This window comes from Clarias gariepinus, chromosome 10 (genome assembly GCF_024256425.1).
Source record: "Clarias gariepinus isolate MV-2021 ecotype Netherlands chromosome 10, CGAR_prim_01v2, whole genome shotgun sequence".
Classification (NCBI taxonomy): domain Eukaryota; kingdom Metazoa; phylum Chordata; class Actinopteri; order Siluriformes; family Clariidae; genus Clarias; species Clarias gariepinus.
In genome coordinates, this window is record NC_071109.1 from 34,760,774 (window position 1) to 34,784,147 (window position 23,374).

Genomic DNA, 23,374 nt, shown 5'->3' on the forward strand with positions numbered 1-23,374 from the left:
ATGAGGACCGTCATATTATTTAAACATTTGTTGGTAGGTGAAGTGTACACCTGATATGGACACTTTTTAGTGTTGAATTTAATGCAACAATAACTGCAGTAGTTAGAGTTGATGTTTGTGCTTGTTAAGAGTTACTTGTATAATATCTACATTTTAAGTGCTTTTTGTGGGGTTGGGGTAGCTTTAAAGAATAAACAAATACAAACATTTATTTTAATTTGTTATAGTCAGGTGATACATTTAAATGCTTTTACTGTTTTTTTTATAACAGCATATCATCTAATTTCAGGCGCCATTAAAGGCTATTTAACGCCAGTTGCCAGTAAAGGAGGTTCAGCTTTGTCTGGAAATGAAATTCTAAGTTGCACTTTATAGTGTAACAGTCATGTGATTTTTTTTTTCTTCTTTTCATTCATTAATTTCTTAAACTGTATAAAAACATGCCACAAAGTTGTTTTATGTACAAAATTGCCCTTTAGAGTGCCACCATGACGTTGTGTGTGGCACCATGTGAAGAGTGCACTGGACCTGTGTCGGGTCTAAAATGGCTTCGTTTAACTTGAATGTGTAACTTGTAAATGTACTGTAAGTATCTATATACCTCAAATCTATGATTGTACATGTATTAATTTATTTGTGTGTGTTCTTGACCCTTCCAAAAACCAAATGGATTTGTCATTTTTCCTGCTTTCTGTAGTTCTAAAAAAATACATGGTAATTTTTTTTCAGTATGTTTAAGATCATGGCACAAAACTTGCTTCATGAAGAATATGAAAATGGTATAGTAATCACTTTTTTTTTTTCTATTTTACCTGTAACCCATGAACATTTCAGAGGTAGATTAAAACATGACTACAAGTACAGTATTTCTGACACAGAATGTAATATTAATATTATTATTATTATAACTAATTTTGTTTTTTAGCCAGAGCTCTGATGAACACTATTCTCCATGCCCTGAATCTTTAAACAACGAATCCTCTGATGACTTCAGTCCAGACTCTTAACAAAACAGCGATAGCGATGACATTCTGTCTGTCAAGACACATAAACTACCATCTCATAAGAACACACCATCTGAGTCCAAGATGGCAAAGAGTGTTCCACAACTCACTCACTCTTCCTCCACTGAGCAAGACATGGTGAATGGTCAATCCAGCTCCACTCAAGAACTCTTTTGTGACCATGCAGCCGGTAATGATCATGATACTACACAAAAAGCTGAGACGCTTCAGTTTTAAGAAGACACCAGTAGAATCTTTTGATAAACAGTCAACAATTGACAATATGACAAGTCCCAAAGAATCGCCCCAAAAAATTGTTTTCCACTCAAAAAAATTACTGTTATGTATGCAACAAACCTCGACAGTCACTTTAAAAAGCATCAAGACAGTGAGGCAGAAATTGCAGCTGCATTCTTGCTCCCTAAACACTCCCAGGAGAGAAGGAAGTTACTTGAGAAGCCACGAAACAGAGGCAACTGAACATAATCAAGAGGTTATGGAAAATAAATGTGGACCACTGAAAGTTAGAAGAAGGCCAGGAAGATCAGAGATTGAAGTTGAAACCAAAACATATGGGCACTGTGTATACTGTAAAGGCCTGTTTGTTCGCAAGGAGCTGTGGCGCCATACACTGAGATGTCCTTCAAAGATGTCTCCAGAGTCTGAAGCAACTGGTAAAGCCAAAGTCTTAGTTTTGGCTGATCTTTCAGAATCTACTTTTTTTTTCCAAGCATTATCTCCTGAGGTGTGGAAGATCTTTGGAAATATAAAGAATGATAAATTTCATCTGTTGTTCGAAATGGTTTTCATACTGCAGTTGAGTCAGTGTCTTTACAACAAGCATGGAAGTAATATAACAAAATTTGAATACATCACACCGAAGGTCCAGGAAATGGTCAGACTCATGCAAGCTTTAAAAAAAACCCTCCATATTTAGTTTTAAAAATGCTGTGAAACCAAATAATTTTATATTTGAATTTTACAAAGTCATAAAGGCTGTGAAAGATGTTGCTGGTTACGATGAAAAGAGGCCAAGTCTTGCACTGAAGTTAGGACATTCACTCAAGAAGATTGGTGACATTGTTCTTCGGGCCATCGCAGCAGAGAATGATGATATGATTAAAGCAGCAGAGCGATTCAAAAGACTGTGCTCAAGTGAATGGGCAGAACACATCTCAAATTCAAATTCAAATTTATTTGTCACATACACAAACATACACAGTACGAAATATAGTGAAATGTATTATACGACTGCTATTGACCCTAAAAGAGAATTAAAGTTTACAAATAAGAAATAAATATAAATAAAAGAATACGATAAAAAAATTAGGAAAAAATAGAACTAAAAATAAAAATAGAAATGTGCTAGAAAAAAATGGAACTAAAAATAAAAATAGAAATATGATATGCATAAAAATAGAAATATACTGTACATAGAAGTATGATGTGCATCTCCCATGCGGCTCTTGCTACTTTTAGTAAATCAAAGTTCAACAGACCATCTACTATACCATTCACACAGGATGTGCAGCTTCTGCACCAATACCTAGAGAAGAAATCTGCTAATGCTTTTGAAAGCCTAAAACATAATGAGGCTTTACAAACATATGCAGAACTTGCCAAAGTGACACTTGCACAAGTAATAGTCTTTAGCAGACGTCGTGCAGGAGAAGTCTCTAAAATGATGCTCAAGTCTTTTAAGAAAAGAGACCAGACTGAACTCCATGAGGACATAGCTGTCGGTCTCTCTCCATTTGAGCAAAACATTTCCAAGCAGTTCAGCAGAGTAGAAACAATGGGTAGAAGAGGGAGAAAAGTTGCTGTTTTGTTAAACCATGAACTTGCCAGTGCAATGCAACTTCTTGTGGACAAAAGAGATGCATGTGAAGTAGACGGGGACAACCCCTTCCTATTTGGAAGACCTTTAGAGGACAAGACTGCATCAGGATTTTTGCAAGTCAGTGTGGTGCAAAGAACCCTGGATATCTCTGATCTACACAACTCTGTAAGCAGGTGGCAACAATGATCCAGTTCATTATCCTTCAGATTAACAATCTGGGACAACCAGCCAACTTTTTGGGTCAGGACATTCGGGTCCACAGAGACTACAGTATTATCAGGTGCCAGATGCAACTATAGAAATTGCAGAAATCTCAAAGCTGCTCCTGGCAATGGAGAAAGGAACTCTCACAGGTTTCCAAAAAAAATCTTTGGATGAAATTGAAATTCAAGGTATGTTCATGAGTTTACACTATGATGTATAAAGTGCTTAACATGAATACCTTAAATTTGTCAATAGCATTAAAGCAGTGAGACTTAAGTAATGTGTAACTATGTACAATAAACATCGAATTAAAGTAAATAGAAGAGCAACATTGAAAAACATGAGAGGAAAAACAAAAAGACCAAAAGGATGGAAGTAGTGCGACATGAATACTGATGTTCATAAAGATTTTATTTAAGTCTTTTCTTGGAAGTTTGTTATAAATATACAATATATGGCCTGAAGTATTGCCTCACCTGCATTGACTCGAATATTAATTTACGTGACATCCCATTCCTAATCCATAGGGTTCAATATGCCGGTCCACCCTTTGCAGCTATAACAGCTTCAACTCTTCTGGAAGGCTGTCCACGTAGTTCAGGAGTGTGTTTATAGGAATTTTTAACCATTCTTCCCGAAGCACATTTGTGAGGATGAGCAGTGGTGTAAAGCACACCGCCACTGGACTTTAAAGCAGTGGAGATGCATTCTCTGGAGTGACAAATCGCGCTTCTCCATCTGGCGATCTGATGGACGAGTCTGGGTTTGGCGGTTGCCAAGAGAACGGTACTTTTCTGACTGCATTGTGCCAAGTGTAAAGTTTGATGGAGGGGGATTATGGTGTGGGATTGTTTTTTCAGGAGCTGGGTTTGGTCCCTTAGTTTCAGTGAAAGGAACTCTAAATGCTTCAGCATACCAAGACGTTTTGGACAATTCCATGTTCTCAACTTCCTCTTCCAACATGACCGTGCACAAAGTAAGGTCAATAAAGATTAACAAATAAATTAAGATGTAATTTTTTATTTGTATTTAATTATTATAATGTATTATTTTTTATTTTGCAGAGGCCAAATCACAGAGAACTGTAAAAAGGCCATAGCGCCCAGATGAAGTGAATGCTGCCATAAAGCATTTTAAGTCATTTTTTAAAGGAACACTTTGCAACAAAAGCAGAGAGTTAGCAGTGCAAAAAAATGCTGTTTTTACAAAAAAAAAAAAAAAAGAAGTATTTTATTGGGGAATTTAAAAAATCTGTCTTTATTTCCACTGGTACCATGTTTTAAGGCACCTGATTCAACTTATTCCCATGAAATTCACTTTCACTTAACTTTTTTTTTTAGTTTTGGTTCGGTTTTACCTGATTTATCTTCTTGCTTCCTTTTGGTTGGTCCTGTTTAAATCGAACTACATGCTAATCATTTAACTTTTCCCACCAAGGCTAATTTTAAATATTTTGCACGAAATGTAGAGTACGCATGTTGCGTCATCTAGCAGCAGCTCAGTGTAGCACTGTCGTGTGTGTGTTCCTTCTGCAGGTTTTTGTGGCAGCAAAAATTTCTTTTGTGAATTTACTTTTCATTGTAGAATATCAATGTAGTGGTTCAAATTCAACTTCTTTTAAACATTGAAATCATTTTGTTATCAGACTGCAGTCAGATTGTCCTTATAATCAAGGCTTAATTAGGCTTGTGTGTGTGTGTGTGTGTGAGTGAGAGAGAGTGATGTCCATTGAAACCCAGAGTGTCCTTATAATTAGTTTAAATGTCCAAATGAGAACCCGCCTACTCCCGCCCCGTCCTTACAGTGCTGTGGAATGTCCAGTCTTTATATTTCTAGACTGCTTTATTAGAATTTACTTCTGAGCAGACAGACTTTTACCCCATGCACAAGGAGCAGTTTAATATCACCTACTACTGTCTCTGATGAAGGATAAGGTGTGTCCCCATAACTCAGTGTAAAAAACGTCCTGATAAACCACCCTGTGTGTGCATATGTACTGTATATGTCTGTGTGTGTGTGTGTGTGTGCGCTGCTGCTAACCCTTCAGCTGTGAGGTGAAACGTCTCTCTCTCGTTCCTCATCACTGACTGTGGCGAGATCATTTCCTGTGGTTGTTTTAGCTGCGCTGTTCGATGCTCTCGCAGGCCTCCTCATTTATTTTTGTCTGACCTGCTCGAAGAAGCGTAACTTTCACACTCTGCGTCTCTCGCGCACAACGCTTCCCGTTTTTCACACACACTACATATTCACACACACTCGCTCACTAACTGACAACAGACAGGAGAGAAAAAGAGAGAGAGAAACAGGGAGAGCGAGTGACTGCGAGTGTGTCCTCTCCTCCTCCCTCGTCTACGATCGTAAGTTGCGTCTGAAAAAGCGAAAGATGCCACAAAAATGCTCGGCCTCCCGACCGCAGCCGTTCCCATGGCCACAGAGTGGCGCACACACCAGACTGTTTGGGAGTAAAAATATACCCGCTGGTGTCTGCATGCTGGATAAACACACACACACACACACACACACACACACACACTGAACTATTTTGGTTGCACAATTCCTACAGAAATCATACAAAGTCTTGAAAATATTATGACCTGCAAATATTTTGGTTTCCTTATTTTAAAAAATGTAATGGTTCAGGTGTGTTACAGCTTTAACATCTCTCTCTCTCACACACACACACACTCACACACACGCTGTGAGTCAGCCTCCACATGTAAAAGAGTCTTCACACTGGGTTAAGTAACGGCTTCTTGCTAAAACGCGCGTTAACTCATTTTCAGATGCTGTAGTTTGGTCTCCGGAGCCGTCGCACAAACTTTACCCTGGAGTGTGGAGGCGCCGCGCCTTACTCACGAAATGGTACAATGTAATTAATATTATGATGTCATCAGACACAACTCTACTATACACCGCGCCCCACACACACACACACACACACACACACACACACACACACACGTACCTTCTACACCTCAGCCCTGTGGATGTGGTTCTTTTAGCGCACACTGGTTTCTTCATTATGAAGAGACATGAACCACGTACAGCGTTTACGCGCGGAGTGTTTAAAACAGAGACGTCTCTGTGGATCAGACGTGAGCGTGACGTGTGAGATCACTGTGCACAGGCTCCCGAGTGCCGCAAACAGAAACACATTTTTATTGCATTACATTATCAGGTGTAGTCGCGCGTTAGAAGCCTCCGATTTGCCTTTTTCTCTGTCAAACACACTCATTACACACACTTACACCAGCCTCAACACACACACACACACACACACACACACCGCCAGCGCTCATTAGGAGTGAATTATTTACTACGTTTGTTTAGAAATAATAATTGGTCATGGCGGATGATACGCGCTGCTCAGTAACAATGTAACTTTGTGTTTAATTAAATTTAAAGTTAAATTGTTAGTTTGTAGTGTTTAAATGTTTAAATGCTGTGTTTAAGTTTTAAACTAATGTTATAAGAAAAGTGCGACATTTAATTACTTAAGTTTGTTCAAGATGAACAAAATCCTGATGATCCCCTGATGACACATTGTGTGTGTGTGTGTGTGTGTGTGTGTGTGTGTGTGTGTTCGCGGTCGCGTGTGTGAGCTTACATACAAACTCAAAGGAGACGTGTACTTGACGAGTACGTGACATCAAACGAAAGTATCCACTGTTCTAAAAAGTTTTAAAAACTCGTTATTATCGTTATAAGACTCGTTATTATCGTTATAAGACTCGTTATTATCGTTATACGTTATACAGTTTCTCTGGAGTTTTACTGAAACATTTTACAAATGTTTTTATGACTGATGATGTTTAGACATTGCTCGGAGATGAGCGCTGGGAAAACTGGGAATGTTGGGAATGTGGGTAAAACACTCGCCTCTGGCTGTTGGTGTCCGTGGGAACATTCCTAACCCAACACCCCCCACCCCCGCCCCAAACACACACACACACACACACACACACACACCTCCCCCGCCAACCCCACCGGCCTTAGCTAGAATGTCAACTCCATCACCCCAGGAAAAAAAACAACTAAAAAACACACAGCCCCCCCTACGCTAGACCCCAGTAAGCCCCGCCCCCAGCCTGGATCTCGTCCTCCGTCCATCTGGACCCCCGGCTCTGTTTATCATCTCCTTATATGGATAAAACTCTGGGCTGTGTCTCGGATCCGAGATCTCTGGGAGCGCTCGCTCCACGCGCGTTTATTCAGGCCTGAAGGGTTTGGTGCAGACTGGAGGTCAAAGGTCAGACAGGGTCAGCCTTGTGAGGGGTCAGGGGTAAGGGTGTGTGTTGTACCTGCACCGTCTTTTTGATCCTCTGGGAGGGTCCGGGGTAATCCTTGGAGTACAGGTCAGTGAGGAACAGCGAGTTGATGAGCGTCGACTTGCCCAATCCAGACTCACCTACGAGAGAGGGACAGCCAATCAGAACATCTGGGGGTTAGGGCACGGGGGGCGGGGCTTTTAAAAACAACACGTCTGCCACCAAAGGCTGAAGGTGTGGATACTTGAACATACACGCAAACAAACACGCATACGCACGCACACGCATACACACACACTGGCGGGTAATTTCTGTTTCAGTGGGGTGGCGGTAGAGGACAGGATCAACCACTGGACTGAGTTTGTTTGTGTAGCTAACATGTTGTTCTTTCATGTCTAATAAGTTTTCATATTTTTTAATTTAGTTTGATGTTTTTATCACTCAGTTTTTATAACATTATCACTCAGCTTAACTCAACTACCTCAAAACATTGGGACTGGACTGACTAATCAACACAAGCACAGATACACTGACCTACACCACCAGACCACCGTACACACCAACCTGTAAACGCTTCACTGTTTATCTCTTTTGCACAATATTCATTACTTTTTGCACTAATTTCTCAATTCTTGCTGCTGTGTTAAGCAATGTTTATGTTTCCGCACTACCTCAACACCATATTTTATGTTCTGTTATGTCGTTGTTGTCGCACTGTCACTTTGTTGTTGCTCTTGTTTGCACATTTGCACGTGGACTTTATGTTGTCTATAAAACCTGTAGATAGTCTTCCTTAGTTAGTTAGTTTTTGTTAATTTATGTTGTAATTTATGTTAGGACTATCTTGTCTCTGCTAGCCAGCTAACTAAGCCACTTAGTTAGCTAGTTTAGTTTCTCTGTTAATTTATGTTGTAAGTTTATGTTGCATGTCGCACCTTGGTCCTGGAGGAACGTTGTTTCGTTTCACTGTGTACTAACTGTATATGGTTGAAGTGACAATAAAGCCTACTTGAACTTGTATGTTATTTATAATGTAGAGAATACATTCCTTCTACCGATATATTTCCCATCTCTCCTCTGAACGTGTCCAAACCACCTCAATCTGGCGTCTCTGACTTTATCTCCAAAACATCTAACGTGGGTTGTCCCTCTGATGAACTCATTCTTGATCCTATCCATCCCTATCACTTCCAAAGAGAACCTCGACATCTTCAGCTCTGCTACCTTCAACTCTGCTTCCTGTCTTTTCTTCAGTGCCACTGTCTCTATCTTCCCAAAGCTGCAGAGAGGAGAAACAAATGCTTCCTGTCCATCTTTTCTCTCTCTCTGTTTCCCTCTGTTTTCTCTTTTTCTTCCCACCACAAGCATTTCCATTCCCTGCTCTGGTAGCATCGCTGGTCTCACCACTGTCCTGTACACCTTTACTTTCTCTCTATTATAACGAAAGAGCTTCTGATACTCTTTTGTCACATAACACACCTGACACTTTTCTCTACCTATTCCAACCTCTCTGTACATGCATGTATTCTGTCTTGCTACGGCTAACCTTTATTTCTCTGCTTTCCAGAGCGTACCTCCATCTCTCTAGATTTTCCTCCACCTGTTCCCTGCTTTCGCTACAAAGCACAATGTCATCTGCAAACACCCTCCTCACCACACTCTTACTGATTTTTCTTTCTTCCTGCTCCACAACAGTTACCTTTTCTACTCTTTGTTCTCTTTCATTTTCTTCATTCATCAACTCTTCAAAGTACTCCTTCCATCTTCTCATCACCTTCCTGGCATCTGTCAGTTCATTTTCATCCCTATCTTTAATCACTCTAACCACATCCTTCCCACCTCTATCTTTCTGACCACCCATAGTCTGTCTCAACTCCTCCCTAAAGACTTTCTTCAACATTCTTCCTTTCTCAGCTTCCACCACTTTGTCCTCTGCTCTGCCTTTGTCCTCTTCACCTTCCTCACCACCAGGGTTATTTTACACACCACCATTCTGTGTTGTCTGGCTACACTCTCCCCTACCAACACTTTGCAGTCACTGATCTCTTTCAGGTTACAACGTCGACACAAGATGTAGTCGACCTGAGTGCTTCTGCCTCCACTCTTATATGTCACCCTATGTTCCTGCCTCTTCTGGAAGAAAGTATTTACTACTACTACTTTCATCCTCTTTGCAAAGTCCACCACCATCTGTCCTTCTACATTCCTGTCCTGAAGACCAAACCTGCCCATCACATTTTCATCACCTCAGTTCCCTTCCCCAACATGTCCATTGAAGTCTGCACCAATCACCACCCTCTCACCTCTGGGGATGCTCTGCATCACTTCCTCTAACTCACTCCAGAATTTCTCCTTCTCTTTTAACTCACATCCTACCTGTGGGGCATAACCACTAACAACATTGAACATTATCCCTTCAATTTCCAGCTTCAGACTCATCACCCTATCTGATACTCTCTTCACCTCTAGAACATTCCTTACAAACTCCTCTTTTAGGATAACTCCTACTCCATTTCTTTTCCTATCCACACCATGGTAAAACAATTTGAACCCTGATCCTAAGCTTCTAGCCTTGCTACCTTTCCACCTGGTCTCCTGGACACACAGTATATCCACCTTCCTTCTCTGCATCATATCAACTAACTCTTTTCCCTTCCCTGTAATGGTCCCAACATTCAAAGTCCCTACTATCACTCCTAAACTCTTGCCTTTCCTCTTCTCTCTCTGCTTTCGAACACGCCTTCCTCCTCTCCTCCTTCGACCAACAGTAGCCTAATTTCCACCAGCACCTTGTAGGTCAACAACACCGGTGGCGGTCGTTGTTAACCCGGGCCACGACCGATTCGGTATAACATTAGAGTTTAAATTAACATTTATATACTAGAATTAACACTACATTAGCATTTTAGCTAGGCTAAAGCTGAGCTTGTAGGTGATCACTGAGTAGGGGAGAAGAAGGTAAGCGTGTTCCAAACAACAGCCAGACTCTTATTTGTTCCACACATTGGCCATTTCTGGGTGGAGTCAGACGACCTGAGCTCCCTCAGCGCTGAGCTTTAAACCTGCGGGTCACATTACTGATGGAGAGGGTCTGTGCGTTTTTTTTTTATTTGGTGTGTGTGTGTGTGTGAGTATGATAACTGGGATCTCTCACGCTGAATTTCTCCATTGTATTTTAGCTTGCTGCTAGTGTTTCTGGAAAAGTAGAGACGTACAGAGTGATGTAACGATGTGACTCTCTAGCCCAAGGGAAAAACAAAGCCGGTTCTTAGGAGTCAGTTCACTACTGAACCCGATCTGAACCAGGTCCAGACCTGAACTAGGTGGAAAACGGCCGTCTAAGCTCCGCACTGCTGATGATTCTCACAACCAAAAGGAAATAAAAAATGTCTGAAAATGTTAATAAAGTCTTAAACCTTCTGGTTCGACATTAAACAACAACTCACTCGTTTCCCACCTAACGTAAGGCTGGAATGATATCGGGAGCGGGAAGGTTTCAGTAGCATGTCTGTAGCTAGCATTAGCATGATGATACAGAAAAAAAAGTCAACAAATGTTTTCCGTTTTAGATTTTTCAGGACCACCAGAATGAAGGATATTATTATTATTATTATTATTATTATTATTATTACACTACATGACTAATCCCGGGCCCTAACCTTTCCCTCATCACTTTTCCTCCTCAGTAATGACAGGCTGATGAATATTTCAGTACGTTTACTTTACACGAGCTAACACCCCCCAACCCCACCCCCACCCCCACCCCCACCCCACCTTCTACCACAATGAAAATAAATACATATATGAACCCCCAGGACCCTTAAGGGCAAACCAATTAGCTTTGGCTTCTTTTATAAAAATAATAGAATGATGACGATGATGATCTCTACAAACATCACACTGAGTGAAAAGTTAAAAGTGAAACACCTATAGCTCGATTTTGTCGCTTCTCTTGTATCTTCCATCCTTCTCCCCTTTAAGGACTGATCCTTTATTATTTTGGCAGAATGCAGTCCTGGCTAATCACAACACCCCAAACCCCAGACATCCCAAACACAACATTGCAAATTAAAACTTCAAACAACAAAAAACTTTTATTTGGAGCATTTATTCTGATTAACGTTCATTCTCACTATCAGAAATTAAACCGTGTGGTCCATCTTATCTCCCGAATTACTCGACTGTAACGTGGTGTTTGTGGCCCGCGTTGTTATGTACACACATTCACTAGCATTAACAGCACGTCCCCTAGTGGTCCGGCGGTAAACACAAAGCGCTTTTATCTCAGACCAGAACTCGAGTCCCGCTCACACCATCGGTCTGGTGTTGATTTTGTTTTGAAGTTGTACAGTACATGTCTTTGGTCTGGAGGAGGAAACCCAAAGGCACATGCAAACTCCACAAGGTGAGATTCGAACCCTCGACTCTGGTGGGTGTGGGGTCACAGCCCTAACCACTGCGCCACCGCGCTGTATCTTTACATCATCATTGCGCTAAACCTAATCACACTGTATCGTACCGTATAAGTAACAGAGTCAGAGTTATTTATCTGTTTAAAGGCCGTTTCGTTTGTTGTTGGAGCTCCGCCTCCTCCGTCTCTGACCTTAAACACACACACAGATACACACGCGCACAGTCTCACACACACACAGGCACACAGTCACACACACAGTCAGTTGATGTTGTTCCCTCATGTGAGTGTGGGTTACTGTAAACATCTCTTCACTACAAGCACACATTCTTCCCCTGACGCTCTCCAGCTGGACCGATACGAGAGAGAGAGAGAGAGAGAGAGAGAGAGAGAGAGAGAGAGACGGAGACAGAGAGAGAGAGAGAGAGAGAGAGAGAGAGAGAGAGAGACGGAGACACAGAGAGAGACGGAGACAGAGAGACAGAGCAGGGAGTGGAAATGCTTGTGGTGGGAAGAAAAAGAGAAAACAGAGGGAAAACAGAGAGAGAGAAAAGATGGACAGGAAGCATTTGTTTCTCCTCTCTGCAGCTTTGGGAAGATAAACGGCGAGCGGAGCCAAAACTCTGCAGCGTGAGTGACAGCGTGGTCATGAGAGGAACTCGGCAGCACAGACGCTCTGAACGCTCACGTCCTTCACATTCATCTGCTATAACTGTTCTGGGATCAGCTGTTAGAAATGGGGTCTCTGGTCTGGGATCAGCCCTATACAGTACTCATTCTTTTATATATCCTCTGACTGATCTGAAATCTGATCTGAGATCAGCATCTCACGGCTCTGTAATACATTTACTGCCATCGTACAAATAATCATTTCACTGACTGGAGATCAGTTTTTCAATGCAAAATTCCTCTACGACTGTTCTGGGATCAGCAGCACAAAAAACCTTTAGAAATACTTCTGTAATTCATTTACGGATTCTGTCCTGGGATCAGTCATAAACTCCCCTCTGTACGCTCTGATTCTCTCACACTGTTCTGAGATCAGAATGAACAATGTTTAACTGAGGTTTTCCAGCTGTCTCTCATTACACACTATTCACAGACACTACACACTAACATGTCACTCCTTTAGTGTGTGTGTGTGTGTGTGTGTGTGTGTGTGTGTGAGAGAGAGAGAGAGAGAGAGAGAGAGAGAAAAACAGAGCAAAAGATAAAACAAGAAAGATGAGCAGAAGCGATAATGAGGGCAAGATGAAGAGAGAGAGAGAGAGAGAGAGAGAGAGAGCTTATGTGTATGTGTAGGGGGGGGGTGCTGGTTATGAGCTGGAAATAAGATCGGATTCAGGAATGAGAAACCAGATATAGAGCAGACAGATGAGAGAACAGACAGACACATGGACGGACGGACAGACAGACAGAGTAACTCAACACTATTATTTTCCTCTGTTCTGTTTTTCCCCTTCATCTCCATTTTCTTTATCTTTCTCTTGTTTGATCTCAGTCCCCCCCCCCCTCTCTCTCACTCCACACCCTCTCTCTCACTCACTCTTCTATGGTGTCTATCTTTATTTCCAGGAGTACATGAGACACAGCTCACACTGGATATGCTAAAGGAGGACACCACAACCCAGTAAACATCCACAGTGTGTGTGTGTGTGTGTGAGTGTGTGTGTGATAAAATTCTGTCTGTTCCTATTTAAAGAGTAGATCCATGCTCTTTCTCTTTTCCTCTCTCTCTGAATCTCTCGCTACAATCACCTCCTTTTTCTCACCAAAATCTGGAAATGTTCTGATTCTGGTTCTTGTCTGGCAAACACGGGTTCTGTTACATCACTGCGATGCTGAAGGCGTAGACCCGCCCACCTCGAGTCTCACCGCTCTGTACAGTTACTGTAGAAGGACCTCAGTGATGTGTACAGTCTGGGCTCTGATATATTGTGTCACTCCTGCAGTCACAACCACAGACACTGCCACAGACACTGCCACAGACACTCCCCACAGACACTCCCCACAGACACTGCCACAGACACTCCCCACAGACACTCCCCACAGACACTCCCCACAGACACTCCCCACAGACACTCCCCACAGACACTCCCCACAGACACCCCCACAGACACTGCCACGGACACTCCCCACAGACACCCCCCACAGACACCCCCCACAGACACCCGCCGCAGACACCCGCCGCAGACACCCGCCACAGACACCCCCCACAGACACCCCCCACAGACCCTCCCACAGACACCCCCCACAGACACCCCCGCAGACACCCCCGCAGACACCTCCGCAGACACCCCCACAGACACTCCCGCAGACACCCCCGCAGACACCCCCGCAGACACCCCCGCAGACACTCCAAAGACACCCCCGCAGACACCCCCGCAGACACCCCCGCAGACACTCCAAAAGACACCCCCGCAGACACCCCCAGACACTCCCGCAGACACCCCCGCAGACACCCCTGACAGACACCCCTGACAGACACCCCCGCAGAGACCCCCGCAGACACCCCCGCATGCACCCCCGCAGACACTCCCACATTCACCCCCGCAGTCACCCCCACTGCTGTGGAATTAAACCACTAGCTGTTATTTTATTTAATAAAAACCTCGACTTGTTAGTTAAAACCCTCCTGAACGGCCTTACGGTGAGCGTCAGTCATCCCTAATAGAAGTCTAACCCTAACCATAGGCAGTGGTGCAGTGAGACGGGTCCTGATCAGGGTTACAGCGCATGGACTCGTCTCTCTTTAGTACCAAGTGGAAGTGAGAAATCACCCGGATTCGGCATTGTTCCATTCACTCAGACCGAGACAAACTAAATTAGTCACACAGAAGGACAGACAGATAGACCAGTAGACAGATCTATAGACAGACAGACAGACAGACAGATAGACCAGTAGACAGATCTATAGACAGACAGACAGACAGATAGACCAGTAGACAGATCTATAGACAGACAGACAGACAGATAGACCAGTAGACAGATCTATAGACAGACAGACAGACAGATAGTACATTACGAATCCTAAAGAGAGATTATGAGTGTCAACAAACAATACATCACGAGCCAATCAGATTGAGGGCTGGGGGTCACGTGATCAATTATACACGAAACAGTATATAACATACAGACACTACAGCGTTCTGTACAGATACACACCCACACACACCCACACACACACACACTCACACACTGACTGTTCCATCACTGACCAAAACATGTCGCGACACAGGTGATGGACGTGATGTCTCGTTTGTCTTGTCCGCTCTCTGGTTGTCTGCTTTCTGTCATGTTGGTCTCAGTGTCCTGGGCTGAGCGGAGTGTGAGATGTGAGCGGCGTGTACACGTGTGAGTCCTGAACTAATGCGCTCCTGTTTCTGTTGGTCTACTGAAACCGTGTCTTCAGTCTCAGGAAGAAATGAAAATCTAATTCCCATCGTGTCCAATCTAAAGGACATTACACCATGTAGCCTCTGTCCTGGGGAAGCGGGCCTGTCAGCCAAAGTAAAGTGGGCGTGGCTAACATTCCTAAAGCTACTTTGGAGCGCCACACACACTGTGTGTACTTTCTCAAGTCACGCTTACACACACACACACAAGTGAAAAATGTGTCACCAAAGTATGAACACCTGTGCTGATGTTTTACACACACACACACACGCACACACACACGCACACACACAGTTGTGTGACTTACCTACAACCATGAGTGTGAACTCGAAGCCCCTTTTGACAGACTTGCGGTAAACTTGGTTGGGCAGATTGGCGAATCCCACGTATCCCTCCAGATTCCTCTGCTGAAAAAAAAGAAAAGTCTCCAGTCAGCTCATTAAGGACACACACACACACACTGTTCTCTCAGAGTATGTGGGGTTTCAGACGTCTGATGACTCTCCCATGCAGAAAACATTTCAATCAGTGCAGATCAGTGAGAAAACCACTGTGGAGTGAGAAGTTCATCAGATGTTCCTCACTCGACTCCAGGAGAGAGCAGTCATGTTTCCAAACCTGTGATTCCCAAATTTCCATGGAAGGCAGTGATGCAATCTCACACACTCCTCACACCGCACCATTCTAACACATTATTATTATTATTATTACAGACTGTAACGACTCTGAGTGTCTCTGCGGTGGACCAGACAGAAGGTGACCCAAGTGGGTGTCTATGGTCCAGTTTGTCAGGTTAAGGTTTAGAGATGGGGAACAAGGCGTGGTGATTCGAGTGACTCCAGAATTTATATGGTCTCATTATAGGTGTCAATAAATTGCAGTTTCTCTGTAATCCTACAGGTGGCGCACTATAAACTATTCACACACTGGCAGGCAGCACAGCGTCTTGTGTTTTTAGGAGTAAATTATTTGCAAAGTTTGTTTAAAACTGCAACAATATTTAATACAAAAAACTAAATTTAATCACAATAATTATAAAAATCACAATAGAGATTCAATTCAATTTTATTTGTACAGCCCTTTAACAATTTTCATTGTCACAAAGCAGCTTTACACAATCAAAACAACTATTTAAGTTTGTATGGAATGTGAGTGTGTATGAATCAAGATGAGCAGATCGTCCCTAGTGAGCGAGCCGCGGGCGACAGTGGCAAGGAAAAACTCCCTGAGATGGTAATAGGAAGAAACCAATACGGATCGAATCAGCAGCTGAGTATCGTGATAATATCGAATCGGCCGAACCTTATTGGAAAATCAGCATCGTGTCGACTGTCTGCTAACAGTCTGTAAACAAATCACAGCAGAACGTAACACAAAAACCTTGAGTTCTGAACAAAGTTGAGTTTATAGTACACTTCGTAATCTTTACTTTAAGAAATCATGAATACACCAGATTAGCAGAAATTCTTAGCTAGCTACAAACACATTTACACATTAATTACTGTACGGAGGAAAAAATGTATTAATCTGATGTAAAGGCATTTATTTAGAATATACTATTTTAAATAAACTGGACTGAATATCAATATGATGATGATGATGATGATGATGAATCTGAGTACTGTAATTAAATGTCAGTACTGTAAAACTGTCGCTTTACATGTGGCTCAAATTTCATCTCACGTTTACTTTGAGTTTACAGTTTCGGGGATCGGCATCACACATCCTGTGTACGATTTGTGTGTAGCTTGTGCACGTTCTCAGAAATCAGTGCGAGCTGCCTACAAGATGCACTATACATCTAAACACTAGGGGCAGTGTGACCGGCAGGCACGCCAAGAACGATGGAAAGTTTCGCTGAGAAGTGTGACCGGCCCTCTTGTTACCCCACCTGTATGATGAGGCTTTACTTCTGCACCGGAGGGTAGAGATAAGTACTATCTAACTCTACCATGTTTGTTTGTCTCATTGATTTCTCCAGTCTGCCCCTGCTGGAAGCCTCCGGTATCACATGTAGTACATACTGTAGGTGAGTACGTGAGGTTGAGGTTCACTGAACTAACACTGATGGTTTACTGGTTCAGTACATTTCTGTTCTCAGCAAAGTAGGACTGTAACTCTGATTGAACTGGACCATCATGTGTCCCGCGGTGCTGTGTGTGTGTGTGTGTGTGTGAGTGAGTGTGTGTGTGTGTGTGTTGGCTGGGAAGAGCTGCGATACGTCCAACAACTCTATGAGACTGACATGTCAGCATGATCTCACACACACACTCACTCACATTTAGAGACTGGTTAAGTCTAAAGAAAGTTTTTACATTTGTGTATCTGTGTGTATTAATGAGTATCACAAATCTTCAGAATAACAGAACACTGAATTACTGAAATACTGAATTCCTCAAATCTCTCTGGCGTTTCAGAGCCTCTGGGCAAACGCTGAACTTTCTGGTGACGATGGAAAGAATGTTAGAAAGAGGACGCTGCTAGCAGACGCTCAGTAAAAACCCAGTGCACTGCAGCATCTGCAGAAACATCTCGAAAAAAATAAAACACCCAAAACGTGTAAAAGACGTATGATTTATGATAAGTGCTTTGTGGATGAAGAGAGACAGAGAGGGGGGGGGTTGGGGTGGACACACGTAGCTAAAATATTATTTGGGACAAACCCAGTCTACAGGTGTCTGGGAGAAAGAAAGAGATGAAAGGCTTACCAAAAAAAGAGAGCAAAAAAAAAAGAAAGGATGAGTAATGGTTCTGAGAAAGAGGTATAAAAAAAAGGAGAAGTGAGAGAAAGAATGAATGAGAAAAGAAAAAGATGAGAAACAGGGTTGAGAGAATAAGAAGGTAGGAGAGGAGGAAAGAAATAAAAAGGAGGCGACATTGCGAGAGAGAAAATAAAAAAGAAATAAGTGACAAAAAATGAAAAATGAAAAAAGATCCAAAGAAAAAGAGCGAGAGATACAAATGACAGAGACCAAAACAAAGCAAAACTGAGATAAAAAGTTGTAAAAGATAAGAAAGACAATTAGGGAAAGAATAAAAGGAGAGATAGACAGACAGAGGGACGGATTAACGAGGGAAAGTGGCTAAAGCTCTGTATTTACGGTTCGGATCAGATCCATGATGGAGTCTAGAGCATCATGGAGGAAGTTGATCTCGCTCCAGATCTCAGCCAGGGCGTGTTCCATTTCCTCGCTCTCTCCCTCACTCTCATCTCTCCATCCGTCTCTCTCCTCCTCTCTCTCTATCTCATGTTCCTCTACTATCATTCTGATAATGTCCACTGAGAGGAGGACGTGATGAACCGATCTGCATCCAGGACGGGGACGGATGGGACAGTGACTGACTGATCGTTCATGTTGGGAGACAGAGGGGGGAGGGGTTGTGGTGGGGGGGCGACAGAGAGGTAAAGAGGACGCGTCAGACTGCAGATGAACCTCCAGCTCTGATTAGATGAGACGCTCCGATGCACAGAGCTGAAGACCATTGTGTGACCATCAACTCTGTGTGCGTGTGTGTGTGTGTGTGTGTGTGTGTGTGTGTGTGTGTGTGTGTGTGTGCGCATGTGTGTGCGCTGGTTAATGAGACTGATGCTAGATACTGTTATGTAAGTTCGCTTCTAGGACGGACAGTGCGGAAAATGCCTGGAGGCAAACACAGAACGAGGCCAACGCTATGAATAGGTCTCTCTCACACACACACACACACACACACACACACACACACAAAACTCACTATAGATTAAGTTCTGCAATGTGTTCTAACCCAAACTGTTAAATTAGTTCAAATCCTGCAAGTCTTTAACCAATGAGCTCAGAAACTTGGGGGCGGAGTCACATTGTCACTGTGACATCATACCTGTGGGGGAGGAGTTTAATTATTCTAACTGAGATGTGTCAGTTTTAGACTCTCTGTCTCACGCTCTTTATTCCTTCATTAATATGCATCACCACTCCTCTTGGATAATCAGGAAGTGTGTGTGTGTGTGTGTGTGTCCACAGTTTTTCTCATGAATCCAACAGATTTCAAACTATAGATCCTAGTTATTTTCTTTAAAGTTTGAAGAGTGTAGGTTAAAATGTTCCTGGGTCAGTTTTAGTGGTTAGGCAGTAAAACATTACGTTTATGGGCGAAAAAAATTTCAGTGATAGTTTGCAGACAAATCGACACAACAACATGCATGGACCGCACCACACAACACTGTTCCAGCCAATCAGGAACGAGGGGGCGGGATCACGTGTGATGATGTTTTATTTAGATAAAAGACAGCTAGCCCGGTTATTAATGTTCCCTCCCCAGGAATACACATCCATGGGGAACCAGAGACTCCCTGAACTATAACATACAGTACATCTGAACACAAACCTTTACATCCTGAATGTTTTTACAATTTCACAACATCAGTAACGAGCCACGAGTCCTAAATTAAAGCCAGCTAATAGAAATAATCTATAATGAAAGTTCTTTAAATCAATTCAATTCTATTTATTTATTGACTGCTTCACAATTAAACATTTAATTATTTATCCTTATCCTGAGCACAAACTGAATCAGGAATATACGCTACAGCGGATCGTCAGCATACGAATGCCCTCCCTCATGAACTTTAAACAAATTTGCCATCAGCACACGTAACATTTTCAGCACGCGAACGAACAAACTGAACGAAGGCTACGTTGCCCTGCGCGTCCAGGAGCCGCTCAAAACTTGTTTGCGTCACTCAAAAGATAAATGATGCGAGTTGATGAATGATTTTTTTCAGTCGGCGAAAGCTGTTTTAAAAGAATCAACCCACGATACTGACGACTCCCTCTGAATTAGGGCTGCACGATATTAGGACAATATGCGATATGCAATATTGTTGTTGAATATTGCGATAACAATATTTCTTGCGATATAACATTTCCCTAGAGAAATGCATTTATTATTATTATTGGCTATTTTTTAAAAATCATTTATATATGTATTGATAATACTAAAATAAACAGGTAATAGATACTCGTCTGATGTAATTAAATCTAATTCAGACTAAAAGGACACTATATGTCAAGGAAGGTGCAAATATTTAGACTTCAAAACACTATGAATGACTTTAAACCCTGGGCAGATATTCTGATTTCTGCTTTGCTGTTACCATCGACCTGCCAACACACTGGGAATTACTTTCAAACGTTACTTTTTATTTACGTGTAACTACACACTCATCAGGAGTGTCTTAAAACAAGAGCATCTTTCAAACTAAATATTTCCTTTGGCTTGCCTGTTTTTTGTTTGTTTTTTTAAATAAAGATAATTATTATTAAACAAAAATTAAATAAGAAAATACTATTAAGTATAAAGATATAAGTGGGTATAAAGATAGTAAAGGCCCATCTGATTGCTCAAGTTTGGACACACAAATGCTTGGCACATAAATTAAATTTCATTTATCACAACTCTTTGCGATACAGATATTGCGTATACCAATATCGCGATAACGATAATTTTTCGCTATATCGTGCAGCCCTACTCTAAATATTAATGAACCTCTTCTTATATGAATATTAATTAGTAGTGGGCGGTGTTAGACAACCAGGCTGTGAGAAATTAAAAAGAAGAAACATAATTAAACTATTTATTGTCAAAGAAAACAAAAAAAAAAATAGATGTTTTATAGACACTCAGGAGCGATAAAACACTTTATAGATAATAAGGCACGTATTTTCTCATAAAGTTTACCTATTATAAATCATATGTATTATATATTTCTTTCTGTTTCTCTCTCTGTTTTCTTCTGACACTCATTTGTGATCCATTTGCGGCTAAAATCACAACATTTCGGGAGTAAAACCTTCTTGTACATCTTGTGATTGTAGTTAGCATGTTGCTAATAAACGCCTCAGAGAAATAACGGTCACTTTTTAAAACAATTAGATTGAGTTCGCGCGCGTCAACGGTCACTCCGTCAGGTGACACGTGACTTTAAACAGGAAACATATGAATAGAGTTTATAGAGAAGAAGAACTGCAGCTTATATGAGATTTATAACATTAATAAGGATTTATTATAACATGGTCATCTGTTTAAAAGTAAGTTAGGTCAAAAGTGTGTGTGTGTGTGTGTGTGTGTGTGTACACTAGATTCACGCGTCACGTAAAAAAAATAATAGAAACGTGTCATTGTTTAGACTCCAGTCTTTCAGCCTCTGTTGTTATTAGAGAAGAAATAATCAGGAATTAATCCCAGGATGATGATGATGATGATGATGATGAAGAACACACCCATGCAGTACATCACTATGAGCATGTGCTTAAAGAGAGAGAATGAAACGTTTGTTTAAGAGGCTACAGGATGTGTGTGATGTGCAGACACACACACACACACACACACACACACACACACACACACAGACTCACCGCAGCGCTGGAAACAGCCGAGTCCGGTCTCTCGATCATCGTGACACCACCCAGGATCCGTCCCGGGAATCAAAGCATCAAACGGACAAAGAATCGGATGTAATAAACCACCCGGGGTTCCGTTCTCCTCCCTCTGGACCAAACCGGCTCTGACACACCGGATGGGATGAGATCAGATGGAAGCCTGGAGAGCTGAGTGCAGGAGGAGATGTAACGCGGGATGCGACTCGGGGAAAAGCGACTGTCGCTCTACGCTCTGCTTTCCCACCCGTACTCTACAAAGCCACGCCCTCCTGAGTACGGATTGGTTAACCAGGTAGCCTCCTACGCGAGAAGTCGGTGACGTCACCGCGGTATGCGGAAGTCTTCATATAATCAATGGGTTTTTCCCCCTCCCTTTTTTTCAGTTATTTATTGTTAAGTTTGATTATAATGTATATTTTTTATTCACGTTTTGTTCTGTTGAGTGTTTTCAAGTTTCAAGTTTTTACACCTGAATCTTATGTGTTATACCTTTATTCTTTTAATAATGTAATGGATTTTTTTTTTTATTGAAAATTCCATTTATTAATTTTTTTTTTTAATTAATAACAGGAATTACAATTACAGCACTTGTCCACAGTTAACAGAAGAAACAATAAACAGAATATATACGGTATAAGCAAACCTAAAGAATATATAAATAAAACAATAATAACAATAGAGAGAATAAACCAACAATCAAATAAATATATAAATGAATAATATTGGTTTCCTGTACTTTTCTACTCATATTAAAAACTCCAAAAAACGGTTTTTCAATGGTTGATCATAATCTTCCATAAATTAATTTTTAATTGTTCTGTTAATGTTTTATGATGCTTAAATTCAAATTTATTTCTCACATACACAGTAATACACAGCACGATATACAGTGAAATGTTTATACGTCTGCTCATGACCTTAAAGACAAGATGTAATATGGAAAATCAAGATTAACAATAATTAATAATTTATTTAATAGAATAAGAATAAAATATAGAAAAACTTATCTTTGGGAAAAAGTAATAGAAGGGCAAAAAATTAAATATAAAAAATTATTTTAAAAACCTTAGCTATATAAAATATAGACAATGGCTTTACAAATATGGAAAAAACTGAAACTGTTGTGGAAATTGACAGAATTTAAATAGAAATGTCCGGGAAATGGGCAAATATGCATAAATGTGAAGATGTATGACCGTAAATGTGCAAAAGTCTGCAAAATGAAATGAATTAGAGATTTCAGGGTGAGTGCAAATGTTCATGAGTGTTCAAATGTATAATGTCAATAAATGTCTCTTGGGTGTGAGCAAATGTCCATAAAGAATGCAACAAGAATGTTTTAGTCCTGTGTAGTGATCTGGTTGAGAGCTCGTATCACGTGCAGGAAGAAGCTCCGTCTCAGTCTCTTTGTGTTGGCCTTGTTTACACAAACATCCCCAGCGCATATCGTTCTGCCTGTAAATTTATGTTGCATGTAGCACCTTGGTCCTGGAGGAACGTTGTTTCGTTTCACTGTGTACTAACTGTATATGGTTGTAATGACAATAAAGCCTACTTGAACTTGAACTTGAACTTCAGGGAGCGGAATAACTGTCCTGACCGTAACAGAGTGAACAGTCCATTGTTGTGTGGCTGAGGTCCCTCACGATCTTCCTGGCCTTGGTCCAGCACCGCTTGCTGTAGATCGAGTGCAGGTCAGTGAGCTCGGTGCGGATGATGCGCTCAGCTGATCTCACCACCCTCTGTAGAGCTCGTCTGTCCTGCATGGTGCTGTTCCTGTCAGGATGCTCTCTATGGTACAGGAGACACTTTAATAACTTTGCACACCTACCTTC

The 23,374-nt window shown here is 41.6% G+C and overlaps 1 protein-coding gene across 2 annotated transcripts in view; it reads right to left on the bottom strand.

Moving 5' to 3' along the window:
- LOC128532153 (septin-7-like) overlaps positions 1–21,770 on the bottom strand; it is a 46,275-nt gene extending 24,505 nt beyond the window's left edge. Inside the window, exons 1-3 of one of the 2 annotated variants that reach the window (XM_053506377.1) lie at positions 21,516–21,770; positions 15,431–15,527; positions 7,350–7,456 (exon numbers count right to left, since the gene is read on the bottom strand). In XM_053506377.1, coding sequence (XP_053362352.1) covers positions 7,350–7,456; positions 15,431–15,527; positions 21,516–21,554 — 243 coding nt within the window. In that variant the 5' untranslated portion in view covers positions 21,555–21,770. Of the gene's footprint in view, positions 1–7,349; positions 7,457–15,430; positions 15,531–21,515 lie in introns of both variants that reach the window. The other variant, XM_053506376.1, reaches the window with a different exon arrangement.
- Positions 21,771–23,374: the final 1,604 nt, after the last annotated feature.